The following is a 26583-nucleotide window of genomic DNA, read 5'->3' on the forward strand; positions in this document are numbered from 1 at the left end:
ATTTTAATTGGAATTGCATTGAATCTGTATAGCACTTTGGTAGTATGACCATTTTGACAATTAGTTCTGCCTATCCACAAACATGGGAGATCTTTCCATCTTCTAAGGTTTTCTTTAATTTCTTTCTTTAGTGTTCTGTAGTTCTCATTGTAGAGATCTTTCATCTCTTTTTTTAGATTGATTCCCAAGTATTTTATTTTTTTCAAGGCTATTGTGAATGGGGTAGTTTTCCTAACTTCTCTTTCTGAAGATTCATCACTTATGTATAAAAATGCATTAGACTTATGAGCATTTATCTTATATCCTGCTACTTTACTGAATTCACTTATGAGTTCTGAAAGTTTTCTGGTGGAATTTCTCAGTTCCTCTAAATATATAATCATGTCATCAGCAAATAGGGATAGTTTGAGTTCTTCTTTTCTTCTTCATATCCCTTTAATTTCTTTGGTCTGTCTAATTGCTCTGGCTAGAGTTTCAAGGACAATGTTGAATAGAAGTGACTTAAAATCAGCATACTACAGTGATGCAGCCACATCAAGATTCATAGTTGTTCAATTCACAATAGCCAGATTGTGGAACCAACCTAGATGCCCTTCAATTGATAAATGGATAAAGAAATTGTGGTATACACACACACACACACACACACACACACACACACAATGGAATATTACTCAGCCATGAAGAATAATAAAATTATGGCATTTGCAGGCAAATGGATGAAATTGGAGAATATCATGCTAAGTGAGATAAGCCAATCGCAAAAAACCAAAGGACAAATGATCTCTCTGATAAGTGAATGATGATACATAATGGGGGGTGGGAGGGAGGCAAGAATAGAGGAAGGAGGGACTGTATAGAGGGAAAAGAGGGGTGGGAGGGGTGTGGTGGAAGGAAAAAAAACAGAATGAATCAAACACCATTACCCTATGTAAATGTATGATTACACAAATGATACGTCTCTGTGTGTACAAACAGAGAAACAAGATGTATCCCGTTTGTTTACAATAAATAATAAAATTTTAAAAATAAAATAAGGATTTTAGGTGCTAGTAATTAAAGTGCTTGACAGATTTTCTTATTTGTAAATAATTTATAATTTATAAATTCCAAAGTAATGTATTTTTAAATATTTTTATCAATTATTAATTTACTAACTCTCTTATATTCCTTCATTTAGGAATAAGGCAACCTGATATCTGTTATTTAGTGTTACAAACTTCCCTCCATTTAATGTCATATTGGCTTTCATTAACAGATGATGTAAAACATTATGAATACCATTTCAGTTCAGAATAGTTTATAATATAATTTTTAGTTTCTTCTCATTGTTTTGTGTCCTTTGTGTACATATTATTTTTAGAAAGCAAAGATACTGTTCGACTTCTGAAACGTTTTTGTATTTTAATATTTTTTGTAAAATGATTGCCAGAATAAAGTTAGTAATTATTTCTTCTATTTTTGTTCTTTATTCCATACATTCAACAAACATTTAGTCAGCCTACTATATGCCAGGCATCACTTTAGATCTTAGATTACAGACATATATACATCAGATCCCCTGTTTTCTTAGTGTTTTCCTAGGAAGCATACATTATACTGGGGCATGAGATTGACAGCAAACAAAATATGATATTTTGGGATGGCAAATGCTTTCAGGAAGAGTCTTTATTTTTACTTAAATTTATTCATTTTCTTTTTTTTTCTTTTGCCTATAAAAAAAAAAAATACACTCTTGTGAATGTTTGCTTCCAGACTGATTTTTTTGGTTTGTCTACCTATCAAATAATTTTACCAATAAGACACACTTAAATGTTTATTATTGGTGCCTGTAGTTTATAATGATTAGGGATCCAGATTGAAGAGCTTAGGTGCTGTTTTAGAAGAATTGATGGCAGTGCTCAGAGATGAACTGAGTTGGCCTTTAAGAAGAGAGTGATTATAGAGAGTGACCAAGTCATGCAGCTCTCTAGAAGGGTGGTCCAGATGGAGGGAGTACCAAGTGAAAAAGGCATGATATAGAAAAGAGCCTTTGAGAAAGAAGAAGACAGGATGGCTGAGCAAAGTGCACTTAGACTCTAAAAGTTAAAAAAAAATAAAATAAAAAGTGATAGTCAAAAAGAAAAGTGAAAAAGTGATTTACATGGTGGTAGGAATATCAAATATTGCTAGTATATTGTACTGAAATGTGGACTTGAAATTGTGCAATTTTTAATAAATGTATTATCTGATGATCTTACATTGGAGGTACTCAATTAATTTACTAGAAGATTTATAATCAGTTGTTTTAATTTTAAATATACATTTCAGAGATATAGAGTATGAATTTTATGCATAAGATATATTACATGTATAAAATGAGGGGCAGAGGGAGGAATACAAAGTTTAAAGACAGAAGGAAGTGGTATATAATTTCTAGATTTAAAACAAGAATATTTTTTAATGGGTGATGGTAGGGTATGCATATAATACATTTTAAAAAGTAACTTTTCTAGCTATTATGTCAAGTTTAAAGGAAATTCCATTCTTTTTAACTATGAAATCTAATGATAAGAAAATTTTATGTATGAACTTAAAAATGTGTGAGGAGGCATTCATGACCTAATATTTGAAGACCACTGAATTAAACCAATTTGAGAACAGCACTGTGAATTTGTAATGTGTTTTTTCTCTGTACTTTATGACAGTGTACTTGTCTCTACCCTTGATCAGCAATGAATAGGTATCACTGACAATTGTTGGTCCAGAAAGATAATATTGGGATGAGTCAGTGTCAGTATAAGTTGTGTTCAAAGAACTTCTCAAAGCACATGGATTGGTAGTACTGATTCATTAAGTAAATCTTTATTATTAAATACCCATCAGGAAGATATTATCTTGCAATATGCCATATTTGGACTCTTGATTATGGTAACCCCAGTGCCATATTTGATCTGATAAATACATCAGTGCATTTCTTCAATATTCATAAATTATATTTAATTTATAAGAAAAGCACATGTCTATATAAGCCTTTAATCAAGTTGCTTGCTTTTAGCATGATTTTATTTAAAAAAATTTTTTTATTGATTCCCTTTTCCATTTTTTGAGATTTATAGAATTGCACTTAGCTTATTCAAAGTAAAAAAATCAAACTCCTGAAGGCTTAAGAGAAAATTTATAAAGCAGTTCTTATTTTTATATTGAATTTATTCATTTTATTTTCTATCACTGGCTGCTTGCCTATAAAATATACACTATTTTTGAATATTTGCTTCCAGAGTAGTATTTGTGGTTTTGTCTATATATCAGGTAATTTCACCAATAAATCATACTTAAATTGTTACTAGTAATTGCAGTTTTGATGTTTTAATTAAATAAATACATTTCTCAACAATACTGTCCCCCCTGCATTACCAAAGATAATTTTGATGTATGTATAATTTAAATAAGAATTCAAGAAGATAGACAGTGTGACTACTAAAATGATCCTTAATATTCATTTGTGTTCCACCTTCCCCCTGCATTATTTTGAAAAATACAGCAGAGTAATGAGAACCAGGTTTGAAAACATTGCTTTGCCACATTTTTTTTTTCCAAGTTTTATTTGAAAGGTGTTTCCTTAGCCTTTCCAGTGGCTTTACTGTGGCCAATTGCTTTACTATTTGAGTACAAAAGTACTCGCGTGCACAAGGCCCTGGGTTTGATCCCCAGCACCACAAAAAAAAAAAAAAAAAAAAAAAAAAAAGAGAAAGTACCTTGTAGTCTTTATCCCATATGAATACTTGAAATACTTTAAAAAAAAAAAAGTATTCTTTGGAATACTTTTCTAATCAAATGTTTTTGTTCGTTAATAATTTCCTGTACTTTTATATATACTTTAGGATCTGAATAGTCTTTTACCGTATTGTTCACTCTTCTTATACAACTTTGTCGCTAGCTCTTTGCGGTACCAAATCCGCGGATATTTGTCACCGCCTGCAGCAACAATTTGCACGGGTCTTTATGGGTGGTGGACTGGAAACTGAGCTACTTCTATTTCTGAGCTACTTCCTTACTTGCTTGCTTGTTTATAGAGGATAGAGGAAATGAGGTTTACTTGCTTTGAGAGGAGAGAGAGAGAGGCTTTGCTTAAGAGAGAGGGACTACACTTTCAGAATCTATATCTTCTTAGTTCTGCTGCTTCTTCTTAAAGGTGCGTCCTGCATCCTGTGAACTAAGGGTGCATCTACCTAAGGTGCTTTAGTAATGTGTCCTGCGTACTGCGATCTGTGATCTGCAACCTAAAGATGTGTTCTCAGTTCTCCGCTCTGCGACCTGCCTTCCGCTGCGCCCCTACTCGCTGTTTCTATCTGCTTGCCGCTTCTTCTTCTTCCTTTCTGCTAATGGCTTCCTGCTTCTTTCTGCTAGCTGCTGCTCTTTACCTTCTACCTACTGTCCGCTTATATTCCCTCCAAGAGGTGGAGGGTGGAGCCACGCCAGTTGAGATCAGGTGAGGAGCCAGCTGCCCAATCAGGAGCAGGCTCGAGCAGGAGCACTCGGGAACACCTGTGCACCTGTACCTCCAATGTGATCAAAACAGCTTCTGGCTGGCTGCCAGGCGCCATTTTGGCGAGTTCGCATGGCATAGACCCCAACACAACTTAATATATTTTATTTAAATGTTTACCTCCCCACAAATATTATTTTCATTAAGTCCTCATCTCTCCTCATAAAAATTGTGTACATTAATTCAGTTTGGCAGTATGATTTAGACTTTGGAACGAAATTTTCATATTCTAATATGGTTTTACTAGTGATCCTCAGGTACAGGACTGTTTTTTGTTTTGTTTTGTTTTTTGTTTTTTCAGCATAGACTTTTTGATATTTTAATTTACTCATCTGTAAAATAGGAGTACTGGTCACTCCTATTAAGTTAATTAAGTTAGTGCTTTCCATTCTACTTTTGAGATTTCCTTTGAAAATAGTAAATTAATCTTGATGAAATGAAGGAAGTCCTAATATCAGTATTTTATACAACTTTTATGAAGCATTGTGTATCAATGACCATGACAGGTCCTCTGCTTGTCCAACAAGGAACCCTATGATGTAATCATCAAAGAGTGGTACAAAGTCCCACAGACATGGAAATGCCAGTAAGCTTTCTTTACTTTCTGGACCTTTATCCCACTATTTAATGATTGCTTTAAATGGTTTAGTTCCTCAATCAAATTGAGCACTTGTGATTTTGTTTCCTATGAACAGGATATAAAAATCATTCTGAGGTCTCATCTTCCTCCTGCTGATCTTAACTAGGCAAGCCTCAAACATTAACTGTGGTTCCAGACTTCTTTAGAAATGAATACCAGATTGGTGCTTTTCAGTCTAATCCATGAATAGATGAAGTTCTGGTAACCCTAGCTTTAATGCTGCATTTGAGGAAGAGTACTGCAGAGGTCTCTGAGGCTGGCCCTCCCATAGTGATCTTCCTGTCCACATAATAGTCCTACTTTCCCCTGCATCTTTTTCACCTGACTAACCCAGACAAGCCTGGACATTTAATTCGTTCTTACCTGAAGCTCTTCTGTCACTGAAAAGCTATTTGTTTTATAAAGTTTGTATTCTTATATATGCTGACCATAAAGATAAATATATTTTATACTTTGTTTTCTTGAGGAAATAAAGAAGGGTAAAATGAGATCTTCCTATAGCTTTTGACTGCTAGATTTTCATAAGAAACTAGGTCAGACCTCCAACTATTTAGAGAATATGATTAGATTTGCAGTTTGGCATGCTTACATTTAACAGATTTTTAGTGTATACAGTTCTGTTCAGTGTGGCTCTCTCCATATTATCTGAAGGCTTTAAACTTCTTAGAGAAATCCAGAAACACATCAACAAAACTAACTTTATTTATCCCAGAACAGTATACCTATGTAGTAAATGGAGCGACAAGACATTTGGATAACTCATACCCATGGAATCTCTGTATGATAATAGTCTGCATCTGCTTCACCACATACCATTTAGATTACTTTATCCTTCCATTCCCTTGCATTATGTCATTTGTTTACCTTAAAACACAGAAGAAGAAAAAGTTTTAAAGCATTTGCTCTATTGCCTTGATTAGCTGGGTCCTCAGTAACTACACTGTACACTGGGAAAAGAGCAAATCTCTTGAGATGATGTGGCTAATTTATGTTATTTTAGTATTCCAATTTTAGTGTGCACTTGGGGGTTATTTTTTTAAAGAAAATTATTCTTACCCTCTTCCTTATAAATCTTAATTCCTAGTTCCAATGCATTTGAAATTAAGATTGGTTAAATAAAAATTTTAAGTAACTTTTGCCAGTGTTTCTTCTGAAATCTTTCTCACCTAGAAAATAAAAATGGGAAATGGTACATATTAACAATTGAGATATCATCTTTGTATGCAAATAATGACAAAAGGGTCATTTCTATGGAAATTCTATTTTAAAACATTTGTTTGGGGACATAAAAAATCAAATATTATAGTCTAGTACACTTGGTTGACAAGATAAGAGAATAACTGATATAGTAGTAACAAAAGTTCTATATATTAGCTTTTTCAGCCTCACAAATACCTGTGAGTTATGAACTGACAGCTTATAAAATTTCTGTCTAAAATGTCACTAGCTCTATGTTGTAAGACCCCACAGATTTTAAAAGAAAAAAGAGAAAAGAAAGCTCATTAATATTTCCTAGACTTCATTTGTTAACATCACTGCACTGTCCCAGTTTTTGGAAAAGCCTTTTAGCTTTACCTGGAGCATGACAGGAATACTTATCTTAGTGAGAGAAGTTTAGTACATGATTAGTGTGGAGAGCAGTGACAGGGGATGGGAGAGCAGTGACTGAGATTGGGGTCTTTGATGACCTCATGGTTGTGGCATGCCTGGTGCCTGGGAGTGTTTCTCTGCAAGGGCACAGGATGCTTAGCTGCTGTGGCAATGCCCTGCATGAGGAGGCTCTGTGCAAGAGTCCTATCGGCTCTGACCTTGATCTCCAGACACAGCTCCCAAGAAGGAAGGAACTCCTAGACAACCACAATGTTTCACCAGCTCTGCTTCTCCAGTCCCTGCCTGTCTTATAGTAACTTTTAACAATGGACTTTCTTGAGAGCTACACAAAGCTCCTAACATTGCACTTTACAACTGTGAATTGCAACTACAGAAAAACTACTACATAGGATGTCCTAGTTTCTGTAACTTTCCTAAATACAAAGAATAATGCTTGCATAGTCTTTAACCTGATAATGAGATATACATAAATAAAGATTGCTGGCATAACTCTTTAGATCTGTATCTCCATCAGAGAGCAGAGCTCCATCTGATCCCAGCTTAATCTTCAAAATCTGTGTCTGTGAATCTTTATTTTCCAATCCCCTTTTGCCCCTCGCCGGACCAGAGAGTTTGGTGGCGCTGGTCACGACAGATTAGAAGCAATTTAGGATTAGTTTTTAAGTCAAACTTCCTGAAAACCACAGTTCACTATTTATTAGAGGTGTAAACTTAGGCAAACACATTAACCTCTCTGGGCCACAATTTGTTCATCAGTAGAATGAAGATGAAAATACTACCCATTTTATAGGATTGTTGTGAGAACAAAAATGAGTTAGTACATGGGAGGTACTTAAAACATTGCCTGGGATATAACAAGTTTACTTTCAGAGTTCACTATTAATACTGCTGTTATGATTGGGATGTGTTTTCCTATTTATATGGTTTGACCAGAATGTAATTAAATACCTCTTTGTTCCAGAGAGATTTCATAGCAAATCAAAATACATATACTATTAAAAATCATGGTGAATAGAAAACAAACATCAAATAATGAGGGTGAAACTTATAGATTCAGTACAGGGCTGGGGAGATAGCTCAGTCAGTAAAGTGCTTGCCTCGCAAGCACAAGGTCATGGGTTTGATTCCCAGCACCACAAAAAAAAAAAAAAAAAAAAAAAAAAAAAGAGCACAGGAGATTCAGTATAAATATATATGTGTGTGTGCTGTAAGTTTTTGTCTACTTATCATAATTGTTCTGCTGAACCAGCTTGGAGTTTCCTGGAACAAAACTTGTATTTTATCCATGATATTCATAATTCAAAGTTAATCAGGATCCGTAAGTTTCTTTGCAGACATTATCAGTTAAGCTTGTTTGTTTAGGCAAAATTTCATTGCTATACTTTTAAATCCATTTCCACTTCACATTTTAAACATCTTAAGTGTATTTCACTCTTCTAGCTTATAGCCTCAAATGCTCCGTAGCAGAGAAAAGAAAAGAAAAGAAAAAAAAAAAAAAAAGAGGTTCTTGCCAATGCAAGAGAAACAATTTTTCCCATACATTTATGTTCAGGCAATCAGCATAAAGCTATTATAATTATTTTATTTTTACTTTTTTACCAGTCATATACTCTTAAACTTTTATAGGAGATTATATTCTATTTGTTATATTTTATCCCTCAAATTAAAACTTCCTGGCTCTTGTGGAATTTCAGACTTATTCATTTAACATTTTGAGCTTATTTTCAAAATCTTCAATTTATAATCTCAAAACTAAATTTGTATTTCTGTTGTAACAAGAGATATGCACAATATAAAGTTGTTATCTTTATCCCTTGACATGTACATTTGCTTCTTGTGAGAGAAACTTAAAATAACAATGACATAAGCAAATTCAGAAGAAGACAGTTCAGAGCTGGTACAGAAGCTAAACAAAGTCAGGAAGAATTCAGGATCCTTCTGTCTTGGTACTTTTCCTTCCTTAGCATTGACTTACGCATCATTAGAGTGGCTCCTTGAGCTCCAGTAAACTTGCACATGTGAATGCAAGGAAAGGCATAGTTGTCTGTCCCGCTGGTAAGGCACTCTCCTGGAGAATCCCGTACACTGACTTATCCTCAGATTCCTTTGTCTACCCTTAGCTGGAAGGGGGACTTGAGAATGATGTGCACATTGTTCTTAAAGTGAATCTGGAACTTCATTGGTCAGGAAGAAAAGAAGAATGCATACTGGAGAGGCAAACAGCAAGCTTTGCCGTGATCCTGATTAAAGCATAAATAGGTGTTCAGTGTTAATTATTTCTCAGCTTCTGCTATTTGAGCAGGTGCCATTGCCATTTTTAGGCAGTAGTATCCAGCATTAACTTTCTTAAGTGAAAACAGCCCTCCTTTACTTGTGTACCAGAAGGAGGGATGTTAGGATTTCTTTACATTCCTAGATCCAGCTGGGAGGCAGCAGGGATTTTTAAGAGGACTGACATGGAGGGTGTTTTCCCACTTGGTCTCCTCAGCAGGATAAATCTGTTTTAAAATGTGCCAGACAGATGGTTATTGTTTTCTTAAGACTTCAGTGGTCAAGAACACACCATAAAATCTTAAATGATGAGAAAGGGCACCCTGTTTATTTAAAAGTGGGGGAAGTCTTTTCACAATTAACTTCCATTTGATTGAATGGTACTTTCTTCCATTAGCTCCATTTGGGATACTAAGGAACTAGAATTCTTAATGGGAATCACGTATGCATCCCAGATGTGAAACAGGTTGCACTTTGACTACTTACCAGTTTTGCCAGCAGTGGAAATGTGAAAGCAAGCAAGCAAAGATTGTCCAAGCCTAGAAATTGCCATACCACAATGTGAGATCAGTATTGCACATGGCCTGTATGAATGTTTTGCCTTTCTTTTATTATGAACCTATAGGGAGACATTATAATGTTTTTATATATAGCCACTGAGGTTTACAGATCCTTTAAGGCAATGATTTCTTTTATGATTTATTTAATGTGCTGGTTTTCTTTAAATGCTTCTGTTGTATTCAGGGAATCATTTGTATGTTCATATAAAGAAATCTTTTACTGAATCTACTGTTTATGAAGAGAAGATAATTACATGGTTTAATTACTGCATCTACAGGGCTTTTGGCACCTTGACAAGTTTTTGCACTAGTGTAATACAATGGAAGAAATCCCTACATATTTATATCAAAACAGATATTGTGCCAAGGCCTACAGACATAACTGAAGTTCTTATCTAAGAAGGCAGTGAAGTATTGTGCTTTAGAGAATAGATTTCAGTGTCACACACACCTGGATTTAAGCCCCAGCCCTGCCACTTGGGCAAGTCATAACCTCTCTAAGCCTCAGTGGCTTCATTCATACAGTAATTGAAAGGAAAAAAATGTAATAGTACGTAGTAGATGTTTCCCAGAAATGCCCTACCCTGAGATTGGGGCATAAGAAGATTGTGACTTCCGTCTTGGGTGTTCTCTCAGTTTCTGGGTATACCCTTGCTCTCTTATTTTTGTCTTGGATTGCATGCTTTGGGAGAAGCCAGCTTCCACATCATTAGGCAACTTCCATATCATTAGGCAGCTCACATGGGCTTAATTGGAATTTAATATTGGAGACCTGTCAACAGCTACTATCTTGGAAGCAAATCCTTCCCCAGTTGAACTTTGAGATTAATTAGAGCCCCAGCCTACAACTTGATTGCAGTCTCACCAGAGAACGTGAGCCAGAGACACTCTGGTAAGCAATATCCAATTTCCTAAACTATAGAAACTATGAGATGATAAATATTTATTGTTTCTATTAAGTTACTAAATTTGGGGTGATTTTTTTTACACAGCAATAGATAACTGATATATCACAGAAAGAGGTTCCACCTGTGTTTAACAGGTAGTAAGCACAACCAATCAAGGAGTAGTAAAGCTAGTCCCAAAACAAGAAAAGATCAGATTTAATCTAGCATGACAGGATTATTATTCACCAGGCATTATAAAATCATTTTCAATACATGCATACAAAGAGCTCAAGAATAAAACTTGTGGACAACACTGCTTTTTGTAGATTGAAACACATATGGCAAAGTATCAGTCATAGGAGATTTAAAGTTAGTATGAGGAATCAGGAATCCAAGAGGTCATATAATTCCTTCTACTTCAAAATAAGCTTAAGCTTAAATGGCTGAAGGTCAAAACAAAAGGAAAAATAGTGATTGGCAGATACTGTTCTTTATGTTGGCACAGTGGGATTGCTAACATAAAAGTTGAGTTGATAAAAATACAATAAGAATTTGTGTTTGTTACTTGAATACTTTGTAACTGGGACAATATATATTTAGAACAACATATATACTGTATTTAATATATTTACCCATATTTAATTTAGAAAAGGATGTCCTTCGCAATATTTGCATGATCTTATAACAAATAATGTAAAAAAAGGTTGTTCATGGTTTGGAAGCATGTCACATTGTATTAAAATTTTATGTGGAATTTCATATTAAAATCTGCCTTGCCAGATTCAAACTTTGGGCTTATTTGAAATAAATTCTTTGTTTGTCATTGACCTCTAGAAGGTAGGATACAGAACTTATTTATTAATAAGTAAGTATAACTGAGATAGAATTTTGGTATACCTGTTGTACAACTTCATTCACATTTACCTTTTCCCAAAGTTCTCCTAAATCTACAGTATTCTTTTCTTAGTTGTTTTACACATTTTTAGATCATCTTTGGAAGTTGTCAGAATTAGAAGTAAAACAGTTGTAATCAGAATTCTCCTCTTTTCAAATTCACTAAACTTCACATAGGAAAGTCTAGTTTAATGCCTGCTGTCTTCATCTGTCTTCATTCACCTCCATGGTGCATCCTTCTCTGGCCAACTGCTGCTGCTTAACTTGCTAGATTGAATAAGAATGTACTCCAAGGTGGTGCACCTGCACATTACAGTCCGGAATATGTATTCATTTATTCTGCCCATATGAGTTAGTGAAGAAAAAAATGAGTATTTGAATATTGCATTTCCCAGTGGATTCTAGGGTAGTTTGGGATAAAAAGGCAGAACTGCCCACATATGTAGAACTCACTTTAGATGATTCAAATGCAGAGAATTTACTTACCCTAAGACATCTTAAAACAAAACAAAAAAGAACAGTTCTTTAGTTGTGGCCAGAGGGGTTTAAGAATCTTTATACCAGTTTTTCATTTGCTCTAAAAGAGCATCTGTAATTCATCTTGTGAACACTGGAAAGTTACACCCTTTCTTTATATGTTGACATTTTTTAACTATCTAAATAGTCAAATGCAAAATATACTTTAAAGTTGAAAAGTATTCTCAAAGAGAATGGGAGGTGTGAACTGAGTCAAAAATCTTTGTGGAACGTGAATGATGGCCTGTGGACATTCTGGTCTTGAAGAGAGGGTAAACCTGAATTTTCTGAAGTTCATGATTGAAATGACTGGCACTGCCTTAGTTCAAACCACTGCCCAGACTATATTGAGTCTTTTAGAGTCTGAGTTATGCAAAACATGTATTTTATATAATGGTATTATCCTGAAGTTGATTCAAAGTTTTTCAACATGATTTACAGTAATGGCATAGTTATATTCCCAGAGAGGGAATTTCATGTCTCACTTTCAGCTTTACATACAACATAGCTCTCCACATCAAATTTACTTATTTGAAAATACAAATAAAAGACTATTTTAAAAGAGAAGCTTTTTTAAAATTTTTGGTGAGTGTACCAGTACTAAAATAGGTACTAGAGGACCTCCATTAATGTAACCAGTAATGTTACAGATACATCTCAATTTTTTTAAACTCAATGATGAGAAACAGAATTTAAGGGTTCGAGAGAAAAGGAAGTTGAAATATCACAATAAAAATAAGTTGAAAGTGTTGAAATATCACAATAAAAATAATCATTACTCATGAAGAAACTTGATCTTCAGGCTTATGAGACCATATGTGATGACTTTATAAAACAAGTTCAGCCATTACAATTGTGTGTGTATTTTAAGCTTTAAAAAAATCCATAGTGTACTTTCTTCATGGCTATGTCAAGTTAAGGATAGGCATATCATCTCATTTGGAGCAGTTTTCAGCACCTTCCTGGACATGGTCCTGATTCCTGGTACTCCAGGATGAGTCTCTATCTATCTACTGTCAAAGACTTGGTGAACCCATAGAACCTCCTCAGTATATAGTAGGAATCTTAAGCAGAGATAAACTCAGTCTAATACCTTTAAGTAATCAGGTGAGGTGGTGCACACCTATCATCCCAGCCCACCTTGGCAACTTAGTAAGATCCTGTCTCAAAAAAATTTTTAAAAATTAAAAAGGACTGGGGATATAGCTCAGTGGTAGACTACCCCTGGGTTCAATACCAAGTGCCATAAATAAATAAATAAATAATACCTTTAAATATATTTTAAAGAACTATAGAAGGTTGTATTAAGAATGTAAAATTGATTTCTTAATTAAAGAATCCATTTTCCACAACTGTAAAGAATAGATGTTAGACTGAGAAGTCTCAAAATCTTGCATAATTCTTTGATGACTTATTAATAGAGGGAAACTTTTTTCTCCCATTTATTTGTAGTTTGTTTTGGATTGAGGAAAGTTCTCAGAAGAAATTGATTCATAGGGTATTTTCCAAAATATGGCTTATATACATACATACACATGAATTTAAGGTTTAAAAAGTTTGGGCAACACTACCTGTACAGTAGCATTTCAGCAATTCACAATGCTTATTAGCACCAAGGTTCTGATGAGTTCTATGTGAAGGAAACATTTCTAATCCTGCATTTCTCAAATTTACTTGACCAAATGATCCTTTAAAAAAAAAAAACATGATGAATAGAAATGGTATTTTGTGGAGCATATCATAAGAAATAATCCTCTAATGTAAGGACCAATGTGGAAAATAATTGTGTAAGTTTCCTCAGGCTTCTGTAATATTTTTCGACAAACTAGATAACTTAAAACATGAGAAATGTATTCTGTCATGGTTCTGGAGGCAACAAGCCCAGAATCAAGGTGTGAGCAGGGCCATGATCTGAGCACTGGGGGACAATGTGCTCCATGCTGCTGTCTTAGCTCCAGTGACATCAGCAATCTTTGTCATTTCTTGGCACCTAGCTACATCACTCCACTCTTGCCAGTCTTTGCCTTCTTCCCATAGCCTCCTTCCCAGTCCATGTATCCATGTGTCTTCATATAAGGACACAGTGATTAGATTTGGGGTCCACCCTAGTCCAGTATGAACTCATTTAACTTACATCTTAACATCTGCAAAGATTCCATTTCCAAGTAAGATCACACCCACAAGTGTGGCGATCAGCATTTAAACACAATTCAACCCGCTATAATAATGATCCCTTGAACTTATCCCCCTGCTCCTCTACTAGACCATGTGTTAGTGTGCCCCAGGACTCAGTCCTCTTCCCTTTTTCATCTACCTTCATTCTCTAGGAACTTTTAACTGTGTCTTAAACACCTCACCCCTGAATTGCAGACTCTTAGATCCAATAACTCTAACACATCTGATAGGATTAGAAAAATTTATCATCTCCAAAACAAAACCCAGTTTTTCCTGTGACCAACTCACTCCTGCTCCAGTCTGTCCTCTCTCAGGAAACCACACCATCATTCTAAGGATCACTTTATACTTCTCTTTTCCTTTCATCTACACTTCTAATCCACCAGCAGTTCAGGTCAGCCCTATCTCAGAACGTCCTAAACCTGGCCTGCTCTTACACCTTCACTGTCAGCAGTTGTCAAGTTTACATGTTCCCTATACTGAAAGTCTTCTCAGTGTGTTTTCTTCTCACACTCTCCCCGCTTATACACCATTGTCCACATAGCAACAAGTGTGATGTTTTTCAAAAGCGGAGCAATTGTGCTTGAAACTCTCCAATGTCTTCCCATCAAAACTCAAACTCAATTTCTTCTTAATCTTCTATCCAAACCAGTCTGAGCCACTTTTGGACTTTTCCCTTGCAGTTTTCTCTGCCTTGAAATTCTTCCCTTATGTTTCTTGCATGTCTCCTACCTTCATATACTTCAAATTCGTACACACCTTTTCCAAGTGGTCTTCTCTAATCAGCCTATTCATAAAATCTCTCCTCCATCTCTAACACTTTACCCTACTTTACCATTTTTTAAATGCCATTGATCTCCATCAGAAGAATGTTACTTTGTCTCTTCATACTACATATATGATAAGACCAGAGAATTCTATGAAGGCAGATGTATAGTGGCATCTCGTTCACCACCAGATCTCTGGTGCCTAAACATTGTCTGCCACATTGTAGCAAACACATGGGTAATTGAAAGAATTATGTAATCAAATGTTTTCCACTAGTTTTAGTATTCTTCAGTGTCTCTAAATGTTCTGTGTCTTTGATTTCATTAATCTGCTTTTTCTGAAATTTCTTCCACATCCCATTCTTCTTTGTCTTAAGGGAATGCTTTTGACCCTTCAAGACCCTGTTCGAGTCTTAAAGGTGAAGTTTTTTTTCTGCTACACTCTTCACTATGACCTCTGTCTCTGATATTCCACTGGATTCATTCTTTATTACACATATAGTAGATAATTGGTCTTTAATTGTTACATGTGTCTCTCCAAGGAGATCATAAATCTCTTAAGGACAGGGGCAGTATATTACCCGGGCTTCATTGTGGTAATGCACAAATAGTGGGCAGTCTTTTTTATTGATGAGCTCATTGTCCTGTTGAAAAATTGACTCAATTTCAAAGCATGTAAATCAAATGGCCGTTGAGTGTATATTGGTTGTGATAAGCAAGAGGAATATATACTAATGTTAGAGAAATAGACATTCATATCCAAATAACAGCATTAAAAGGACAGTATTGTAATAAGAGACTGCTTATTAGAAAGTAAATAATCCTTTTTTACCCAATATGATGTTAACTGGAAAATCTGCCTCTGTACTTTCAGTTCCAGATCATCATATCTGACCTTTCTTTAATACCCATGAAAGAGCTTTTTAGTCAATGTGAAAACTGAGTCCATAAAACATGTTACTAAACTGATAACATTTGTGTGTGAGTCACTTTCCATCAGTGATTTGCCAGATATTCTTCTAGCATTTTGAAAAATTAGATCATTTCTTAAGCACAAATTTAAAATATGCAGGCATATAGGTTCAAAGTGTAACATTGTTAAAGGTAGACCTAATACTTTCACATCTCTTGGTATATTTTGTTGGAAGAGGCTAAAAAGATACTTAAAGCACAGTTAGTACTAAGTATGTTATATATGAATGTGTATTTTGTTTTTCAAAAACAATGTATCAGGTGTTTAGGATGCAAACCTGTGAACCATGTTCTTTTTTTTTTTATTGTATACAAATGGGATACATGTTGTTTCTCTATTTGTACATGGAGTCAAGGCATAACATTTGTGTAATCATAAATTTACACAGAGCAATGATGTTTGATTCATTATTTTTTCCCTTCCCCCCACCCCTCCCACCCCTCTTTTCCCTCTACACAGTCCTTCCTTCCTCCATTCTTACCACCCTCCTTATCCCTAACCCTAAACCTAACCCTAACCCTAACACTAACCCCTCCCACCCCCATGTTCTTAATAAACAGTCACATTAAAATAAACCATATTCTTCTGTAATTTACTTTGCATGTAAATGACTTTAAACCAGCATAAGTTTACCACCCTTCATATTGCATTTTAGTGGCAAGGAAATAAAAGCTAAGGTCAAGAAATGCTTTTTCGCTTTCTCTTGCTATGGTATGAATAGGTATATCTAATACATGGAATTATTGATCAGTCATATGTTCTTTACCCCACCCTAAGTTTATTAAAATTAATAACTTTGAATAGGTAGGTAGTGTACTTCTAAATGAGTTTCAGTAGAAAGTTAGCAAACTGGAGATAATAAAGGGAAATATTTTATAATATTTTTGGTAAAAATATAGTTACATATTTCAGAGGTCTCAACTTTCAGGTTTTTCTCAATAATCTATAAGAGCTGAATAGAAACTGAAGCAACAAATATTGGGGCAAAAACAAAGCAGTTAGAGCTACACTATTGTGTTAATCAGCTTTCCATTTTAGTGACATGGTACCTGAGATAAACAACTTAAAAGAAGGAAAGATTTATTTTGACTCACAGTTTCAGAAGTTCAGGGTCATTTGATCCCATCATTTTGGGCCAGTGGTTAGATAGAACATCATGTTAAGAGCACGTGGTAGACCTAAGTGATAACCTCAAGGCAGTCAGGAAACAAAAAGAGAGCTTCCTATTAATACAAAGTGCCCCCAAACGTTAAGCCATGAACCCATAAACAGATAATCCATTAATAAAATCAGAGCCCTTAACCAAACACCTCCCAAAGGCCCAATGTACAAACACTGCTGAATTGGGCCAAGCCTCCAAATGCATGAGCTTTTGCGGCAGCAGGGGAATTTAAGATCCAAACCATAACAACTGTTAGGAAGAAATTATAAACCCATAGCCAAAAATATTTGCCATCACTACTTTGGATATAATATTTGTCAGCATACAAATCAGAATACAAGTCTTTGTTTTAGTTTGAAATAAAAACCACAAATAACAACTGAGTTCCATTGTTTAAGGAGCAAAAAAAAAAAAAAAAAAGTTGAATATTTTGCTGAAATTCTTTTTTCCTTATTAAAGGATAGTGAAGTCATGCCTTACAAATGGAAAGTTTTGAAATTCAGAAATTAACCAAGAGCATCTATTTGAAATACTTGTTATGGAGAGGGGAATTCCTTATAATAGAAAGTGTCCCCTCTCACAGGTGTGATCTCACCAGGACAGGAAGAACAGACTGAATTGGAAGCTTAGCTCTGTGATGGTCCAGTTTCTAGCTTCCTCCCAACAGAGAATCAGGATCACCCTATTCTTCCTTGTTCCTACTTATTTAATGGATTTTTACCTTCAGAGACTTCTGGGAAGGTGTTGGAGAAAGATCTGAAATAAGCGTTGGCAGTTCCCTGAAGCCAAAACTAGCACATACATTATTATATAGTTAGTAATTCTAGTGTGACTTTTAACACAAGCAAGAGGAAAGAAGAAATTGGTGTGTTTAGATAGAAATGCATTACATTTTTTCTCCTTATATGCATATCCTTTGTCTTTTAAATTATAGAATACTCATTTGGAATTCATAAATCTACATTATTTATGCAGCAATCACAGATCGAATGCTTGTTATACACTGTGAATTTTTACTGCATGTCCTCAAAGAGAGGACTTGTTTCTCTTTTATCTAATACCTATAAGTTCTGTGAGATGAAGTCAGATATGTTTTTAATGAAACTCTGATTATTCTGTGGGATTTCTGGAAGATTTTGAATTGTTGAAATGAGCATAAATTATAAATGTACTTAAGTTATTAAGCATAAGAAGACAAACAACCATGAAGCTACCACCAATCTACAGATCTCATCCTGACTGCACTCTCCAGTTACAATTGTGTTCAGTTTCGATTCTGTTGTTTCCTTGCCTTAAAAAAGAAATGTTTTCTTGCCAATTAATGTAACTCAAAATGATACACTTCTGAGCTGTGTGTATGTGTGTGTTTGTGTGTGTGCTTTATGAAAAAATAGTATAAAAATTGTAGTCTGGTCATTTCCTTTTGAATATCAATTATATATATTAAATTGTAAACATGCAGTGGAAAACTATGCAACTGTTAAGAATAAAATGGGGAAAACTTATACTTTTATGAACTGCAGTTGGGACTGATATCTTGATACGCTCATTCTGGAAAACAGTGATATCTGTTACAATTTATAGCATACAACTTTTATACCTGAGAAATTCCACATATTGAAATCTGTCCAGGAGAAATCCTTGAACATCTTGCATTCAGGTTGTAAATTTCCTTACTGCTTCAAAAACAACAAAAAAATTAGAATAAACTTGCATAACAATGAGTGACTAAAGAAATTGTGGGATACAATCAAATAAATCATTGTTTTAAATGAGATAGGGAAAAACCCTTCCAGCAATGGCAGTGGAATAATGTAATGAGGGGAAACCTCCTATTTCACATAACAATTACAATATTAGGACCAAATATTTTTTAAAGTCTATCTTTAAATGCTTGAAAGCATCTGTAAGTAGACAGAAATCACTAGAGAATGGACTGAAACTGAGTAGTAGGACACTCTTCTATATTCTTTGCATTTTGTATAGAATAATTTAAAAGCTGCAAGTATTTAACTTTCAGTCTATTTTTTGTATATTAAAGTAACTTTTTAAAAATCCCTTCTTTTTTATTTTCTACCTGTCCTTGAAGTTACATTGAACATGCTCTGCTCTTTGCATTAAAAGTGTATCTGTCATATCCTAGTACATTGCTTTAAGTGTTTAACCTGTGCCCGTCCCTCTTTTAGGATCCTGGGCATAAGTAACTAGCAAGACACAGAAGATCTGGGCTCACTGGGATTTAAATTGTTAAGGAATTTCTCTTGTTACAGTAGCGTCCTGTAAGCAGGAGTATGTGCATCTGAAGGTATCGTCTGATAGAGGAAGAAGGGGAGAAGGACAAGGAGGAATAAGGATAAGCCAAAACGCTATTTCTATACACACACTAAAGTCTCAGAATACTAGAATTGGAGTGTTAAAGTTCTGTTTCTCGAGCATTTTGCTTAATATGCATTCTTTTTATACTATTAGGATACTTCAAAATTTTAATCATCCAGTTTATCAATCATTTTGAATATCAGTGGACTATCAAAGTATAATTTAATAGAAAGTTCTTGTTGGGATTTGTCTCTTCATTTTTGTTGGGAAGAGACTTGCAGGAAGAAGATGTCAACTTTCATTATAAATATATGACAGGTATACATTGTGAAATAAGAATTTGTTTGGCTTTCTTTTGAATTCTTCCATTGTTCTGTAATTGGTAGGCAATGTGTTATCACCATTTGTTTATTCTTACATCATGGGCAAAGTGTTGAGGGAATAAGAATTAGAAAGTTTTCTTTGTGTTTTAAGTAATCTTTTTCATCCAGAAGTTCTTTATTATATATAACCCAAATAAGTTTGCTTACTGAATCTCTTGTTTTGTTCATGGTATTAATTCACTTTGTATGTATATTGAAATAATTCTAATAAAAAATTTCTACTGGAATAGGAGAAACAGGTCAAATGAGTTTTAAATATTACCAAAAATTATTTTAAAGTGTATCTTACAGAAAACTTACTCTAATTTCAGGAAATTATCTCCTTTATGATTTATTCTACTGAATCCTATGTATGATGTGGTTATGCTGCTTTACTATACATTTATTTTGTTATATGATCTGTGATATTTATATAATCTTTATGGATGTGTGGTCTGTGTAGTCTAATAAGCAGCATTTTATACTATTTTATATTTTCTGAAATCACTCTGAGCAAAAATATGATATTTCTATAGTAAATAAATAACAGTATCAGTTATAAAATTATAATGATTATCATCTCATCTTAGGTCATATGGTAGAAGAAATATTGACTCCACTGTCACTCAGTTCAAAGTACAGTATGGTCTCCTAAATCATCTTGTATAAAACAGCTTTCCTAGTAGGTTTCAGTGATATAATATTCTTTATCCTTTCACTAAGGCATTTTCTTTCTTTCTCTCTTTCTCTTAAAAAAAATCAACAGCTTGATCAAGTCATCCGCCAAAGAAGCCTGTCCAGTCTGGAGCTGTTCCTCTCCTGTGCACAGAAACAGTTAAGTGCTTTAATAGCTACGGAACCAGTTGACATTGAATAAAGAACATGACAAGCTAACCCACACTGGTATTGCATAAATCATTAGACCTCTAAAATATATGCCATGAATTATAAAGATGCTTTTGTTTTTTTTCTTTTTCCAAGACTTGGAGAAATGACTTCCAGTTCAAGGATAAGGCAAAACAATATTTAGAAGAACTATCAAGGAATCTAATTTATTTTCTCTTATTTCCTCCCTTACATTTAATATTATTTTATTTGTAGTAGTAGGAACAGCAACAGAGTATAATACGACCCAAAAGCCATTGAAAAGTGCCACATTATCAAAAGTCAATTAAGTAAATTTCATATCCTCTGGTGGCCTGTTATATACTGCCTTTGGCAAAAATAAATAAATATCTTTATGATTCCTTCGTGATAATTTTTGATAAGATGCTAGAATGTAACCATGAATTTATTTGATTTCAGGGGTAGAAATAACATGAATTTCATCACCTATATACCTGTGTAATTTGGATGAGATGATGATATGATAGAGAATTATTCTGATATTACTAAATCTCTTTTCTTAAGTTGGATCTATGTATTTTCATTGGTCCACTGAGTGAAAAAATAGAAATAAAAACACTGAGGATAATGATATTAATTCAATTTTGATCTGCTATCCCACTTAAACTCAAGGGATATGTGTGATATATGCTTATTTCCCATTTCTGCTATGAATCAATGAGGTCATTTATCCTATGAATTGAATCATGAACTCACTCTCTACAAAGAGAACATAACTCAGCCATTTATAGGAATTTAGGTTCAAACATAGGATATATGAAATCTTTTCTCAATACTTCAAAATGTTAATTCATGAACAGTGTGCTTCAGTGCAAAATCACAAGCATTTTAACATCAAAACTAAAATGTCAATAAAATATATGTATGCAAACATTTTGTCTTATTTTCTGAAATGCTTCTACTTTAATGGGCTTTGTACTTTTGTGGGATTTCTCAGTGTAATAAAATGAGCTCTAAAACTTACTGTTTTTTTTTTTTCTTTTTTAATACCCCCCATTCTTTCTTAATTCTTTTTAAAACATTTTCTTTCTCAAACTTCTGTATCCCAGTATGATGATATTTTATAAATACTATCTTTTAAATATTTATGATATTTACTGAGAGTCTTCAAACAATAACTGTTCAGTTTTCTCTTATAATTCAAATAAAAATTAAAGAAAGCAGGACATTGACTTGAATTTAGGAGCCAGCTAGTAATACAATGATATAGTTCATTATTTAAAACCTCTTGACTCTTTAACATCAAATTAAATGATAAGACAATTTTAGAAGCTATTCAGGTTTGGCTTAGTATGAAGCATAGAAGGTCGCTGAGACTTAGATACTGGAAATGTCAAGAGAACATAGTAGTCTATTTCTCTTCTTTATCCCTGACCACTGCAAAATGTTGTTTTGTCTTGTTGTTTTGTTTCCATTTGGTATTTCAGCTTTACTGTTGACTTAAACTAATTGTTATCTGAAATAGTTTAGAATAAATTAATGCCTATCAATCCATGAATATTTACAGAATACCCACCATGTACAATAATACACTGTTTTGTATTACAGTGAAGTTTTTTTCCACAAAGATGTCCATAAAGATAACTGGTATCATCTACGTATAGAATTCTGATGATTTGTGTGCATTAATTCTTCCAGACTGAATTAGTTAATAATCTGTTTCAGTGATGTTCAAGTTATAGATTTCCACATTAAGAATCATACTGTTTTTGCTGTAGTTATCAAAAGGACTTACATCATCTCAGGTATAGTCACTAGGAGACTTTGATGATCAAGTATTGTTCTACAAAAGGTTAATAGTTCTTCCCTGAAACTTGGAACCCACCTCCCTGTCAAGTCTCAAAGAGAAATACGTAAATGTTTGGTATCTAAAACTTTCTTTGCCTAGTGTAGGATTTCCTCACCCCCTTTTACATAGCATTTTCCACCTTTATGTTTAGGTGACTAAGGCACTGTTCTAAAAGGCTGGAAGTTGAAAAGGAGTGAAGTAATTTTGAGGGATGAAACCACTCTCAAACTATGACCATAGTCATATTTGCTTAAATAGTTCAAAAGTCCTCATTTTCATTAATAGAAAAGTTCTTCCCAACAAAACAAGAATCTGCAAGCCTTTTCCCATGTTATTGCAACAACCCTGTGAGGGAGACGATATATCCACATTTATTAATGGAGTAGATTCAGTTTCTTCCTGCTCATCATAATAGAATGAAGTTAGGATTCAACACCAGGACTTTTATTATGTAGTTGTCCTCTGTTCAGTACTCCGTAGGGCCTAATAACCTCTCCATGAGAAAATCTTTGAAAGTGTCTACCCCATATCACACTGTCAGTATTCCAAGAAGGAAAAACCTTTATAGACCTATTTGGTATTCTAGCTCTGCCATATTCTCATTGGAGAATCTTAAACAAACAAGTTAATCAACTTGAGTCTCAGTTTTCTAATTTGTGATATAGAATTAGTGTAGACTTTCTATGAAAATTAGCTGGTAAGTGTCCCGCATAGTAGACCTTGCTGCTGTGGCCATCGTTTCACAATAATCCCCTTTTCTCTGGTACCTACCCACGAAATGCACGTGTGGTTGCCCACAGACAAATGGCTAACCTATGTCATTCTGGTTCTCTAACCTTGATTGATCCGGAGGTACAGATGCGGCCCTAACTGGAGGTCCCATGAACAGTCACCGCAACTACTTTATCCTAGAGCCACAGACGGGAACCCCTAGTTCTGAGATCAGAGATCCCTTGGCCCCTGCTTTTCCTGAGTCTCAGATGACAGAAGATACCCAAATATTCTTCCACTATGCTCGTACCACTTTTTCCCTTAAGCTAGCCAAGAACCAGTTTCTGTTATGTGCAACCAAAAAAACATTAACGAACACAGTCCAGCACAGAGCCCGGCTCATAATCCCTGGATACTCAGCACTTGTTAGTTCTTCATTTCCTCCATCATACTAATCCACATCCAAATGGGAACATTCTTTGATTTATTTTAAGGAATGTTAAAAATATAACTGAACCAATGCCTCTATTGTCTAATAAAGCCAAGCAAATCACAGATACCCAAATCTGAGGACAAACAGTGCCCTATTTAGAGTTTTTCTATCACTCAGAATCTGCAGTAGTGGTTTAACTTAGCTTTGCTAAATGCTGACTCATGTTCCAAATCAAAGGCTACTTACTCAGTGATTACTTTGAAATCAAAAGCAGAACATTGTCCCCATGATTGGTGTTATTCTGCACTGAGTCAGGTATCTGTAATTATAGTGTCTTTTCTTTTTTAACTTGACAGTTAAATTGAATGGAATTAGACAGTGCAATCTATATTTTAAACAACAATAAAAACAAAAGCATTATCCAAATAGATAGGCTTTGCATTATAAGTTCTGATTTAAGAAAAAACATATGTTAAAATGTGGAAAACATTTATAAACTCCTAGAGAAGAAAGAGACTTGGATCAAAGCACATAGCCTTTAGTGTTCTGTTTACATACTGGTAAACAGCTCTACTGTGTCTCCTAAGACTCCACTAACAAGTAGCAGAAAGCCAGCATGCTCTGAATCTACGGTGGGGGCTCGTCCTCCTAGGCGTCCCCACACAGCTGTGACTACCAGACCTCTTTTTATAAGCCAGACAAAACTAAAATGGTATTTAGTTGAAAAATAAACATATTTTTCACATACTCCATCCCCATAATGCAGAGGTTATTTGGTCATCAGTTATTGGTATATATAAATAGAAGGAAAAGAACTGGTAAATTTCTTTGCTTTAATCTGGTTTTCTGCTTTCTCCTAAATTAGCATCCACTTTCAACAAGTTGACCCCCCTTAAATTTCCCACCCACCAACCTTACATACTCAACTTTTCCTAGGGAGTACTGACATAATTAAATAATATATCATATTGTTTCTTATAATTTATAATTCATGTTCTTGTTTATGTTTTTCTCTTCCTGAAGGGAGAGACTACATCTATTTTGTTTGTTGTATCCTGAAGGCATTTCACAGTGCCTACCTAGCACTTAGTATATAATGGTGTTTAGCTAATGCTGTTGAATCGATAAAATAATCACTATACCTGCAGGTATAATGAATTACCTAATATGCAACTGATAGATTGTGACTACCAACACAAAGGATTTAGTTAAAATTGCTGTATTTCTAAATGAAGTCCTATTATAAATTTAAATAACCCTTATAAAACAATAGCTAGTCTTCTATAAACCATCAAAATTTCTGAAAACTGTAAAATCAACTTTGCATTTCTAACTACCGCTGGAATGACAAGATAGCAGTGATAGAAATGAGCTACTCAAATTTATAAGATCCTCTAAGAATGTAAGTAGGGATGAACATATGAGAAATTACATGTGACATCATTTCTTATGGTGCTGAATAGTGCCTGGTTATGAGTAAGAAACAGCCTCCCATAGAGAGGGCTGTACAGCAGTATTAGACTCACTGGTCCATTAGGTTTCAATTATAGCAAGGATTGAGCAAAAACTTTGAAAGAGAGGTTGAATGCATAGAGTTTTATTCAAGAACTGGAGATGCAGAAAACCCTATAATAGTAGGAGTTGTGGGTGAAAAGAGGTGGTAGATCAGGGAATGTTATGGTTTGAATTATAAATGTCCCCCCAAGCTCTTGAGTTGAAGCCTTGGTCCCCAACTTATGCTACTATTGGGAGATGGTGGAGCCTTTAGGAGGTATGGCTAAGTGTAAGGAAGTTAGGGCATTGGGAGTCGTGTGCCCTTTAATGGGATATTTGGACTCCAGCCCCTTCCTCTCTCCCTCTTTTCTTCTTGAACTCCATGAAGTGAATGACTTTGCTCCACCAGGGACTCCCCTCCGTGATGTTCTGCCTCACCACAAGCCCAGAGCAACAGAGAAAAGCAACCACATACTAAAACCATGACTCCAAATCAATTTTTCCTCCTATTAGGTTATTTATCTCAGGTATTCTGTCATAGAGATGGAAAACTAACTCAAACAGGGAATGTCCAGAGCAAATTATGTGAGAATCCTGATGATAATGAAAGCCAAGAATATCTGATAGTCTTTTTAGACCCATCTCTAATTTCAGATTGTGATAAAAACGGAACTTGTTTTGAGAAATACAGAGATCAAGGAACAAACTGATTCAAAAGGTAGGAAAATTTGACTCAGTCCTGGCAAACATTCAGTTCTCGGAAGTCTGGAAGCTGACTTAAAACGAAAAAAAAATTAAGCCACAGAATGTACAAATCGCTGACTTCAACACAGCTCAGATATTGAAACAGATTATAGAAAATTCCTTGTGGCAAGATATGTATGTAAAGAATTTTGAGTTTTTACCCCTTTTATTGAGGTATTCTTTTCTGAAAATGTTAGCACCCACCAGACACCACTGTGGACAGCACTATGTTTTAAGAGATGTATTTTTCCTATTATATTTTTTAGTCTTTTCCCTATTTTCTCTCATGGTCAAAAACCTAAGCATTTAATTTAAACTCTATGCAAATTTTAAACAGTGATTTAATTAATAAATTTATAGTTACTGTCTTAATGAGTTAAACTTTAAAATTCATTGTTATAATTTTATAGGCAATAAATAAATAATGCTTTCAGACAGCTATAAAGAAGCAACATTTTATTTTTCTTATAATTTTAATTATGAAACAGAAAAGAATTTTACATTATCAAATTAAAACTGGCATGTTACTAACAGTTGAAGAAAATTAGGTACACTGGTAGAAATATAAAGTTTGAAGTTTTAGAAAACTCTGGTCTGTGTGATTTCTAAGCAACCCAGATAAATAAATAGCCACAGTCATTGAAGAGTTAGGACTTGTATACTTTTAAATAAATGAATTTTTTTGAAAGGACCACAGTGATTCTAACTAATATTAATCCTTTGTTATGATGTTAGTTCCCCACATGAACAGTAGTTGTGTTCAGAAATGTGTTCTATATCTTTTTAGATTTGTAGATGTTTATTTCCATGTATATGTGTATTATACATAATAAGTAGCTCACAA

At 34.4% G+C, this 26583-nt stretch overlaps 1 protein-coding gene across 1 annotated transcript in view; it reads left to right on the plus strand.

Annotated features, from left to right (window-relative positions):
• Positions 1-21525, plus strand: part of Ccdc91 (coiled-coil domain containing 91) — a 363605-nt gene extending 342080 nt beyond the window's left edge. The window contains 1 exon segment of the mRNA XM_047550439.1: positions 20429-21525. Within this exon segment, the coding sequence (XP_047406395.1) occupies positions 20429-20539 (111 nt within the window). The 3' untranslated portion in view covers positions 20540-21525.
• The last annotated feature ends 5058 nt before the right edge of the window (positions 21526-26583 follow it).

This window comes from Sciurus carolinensis, chromosome 4 (genome assembly GCF_902686445.1).
Source record: "Sciurus carolinensis chromosome 4, mSciCar1.2, whole genome shotgun sequence".
Taxonomy (NCBI): domain Eukaryota; kingdom Metazoa; phylum Chordata; class Mammalia; order Rodentia; family Sciuridae; genus Sciurus; species Sciurus carolinensis.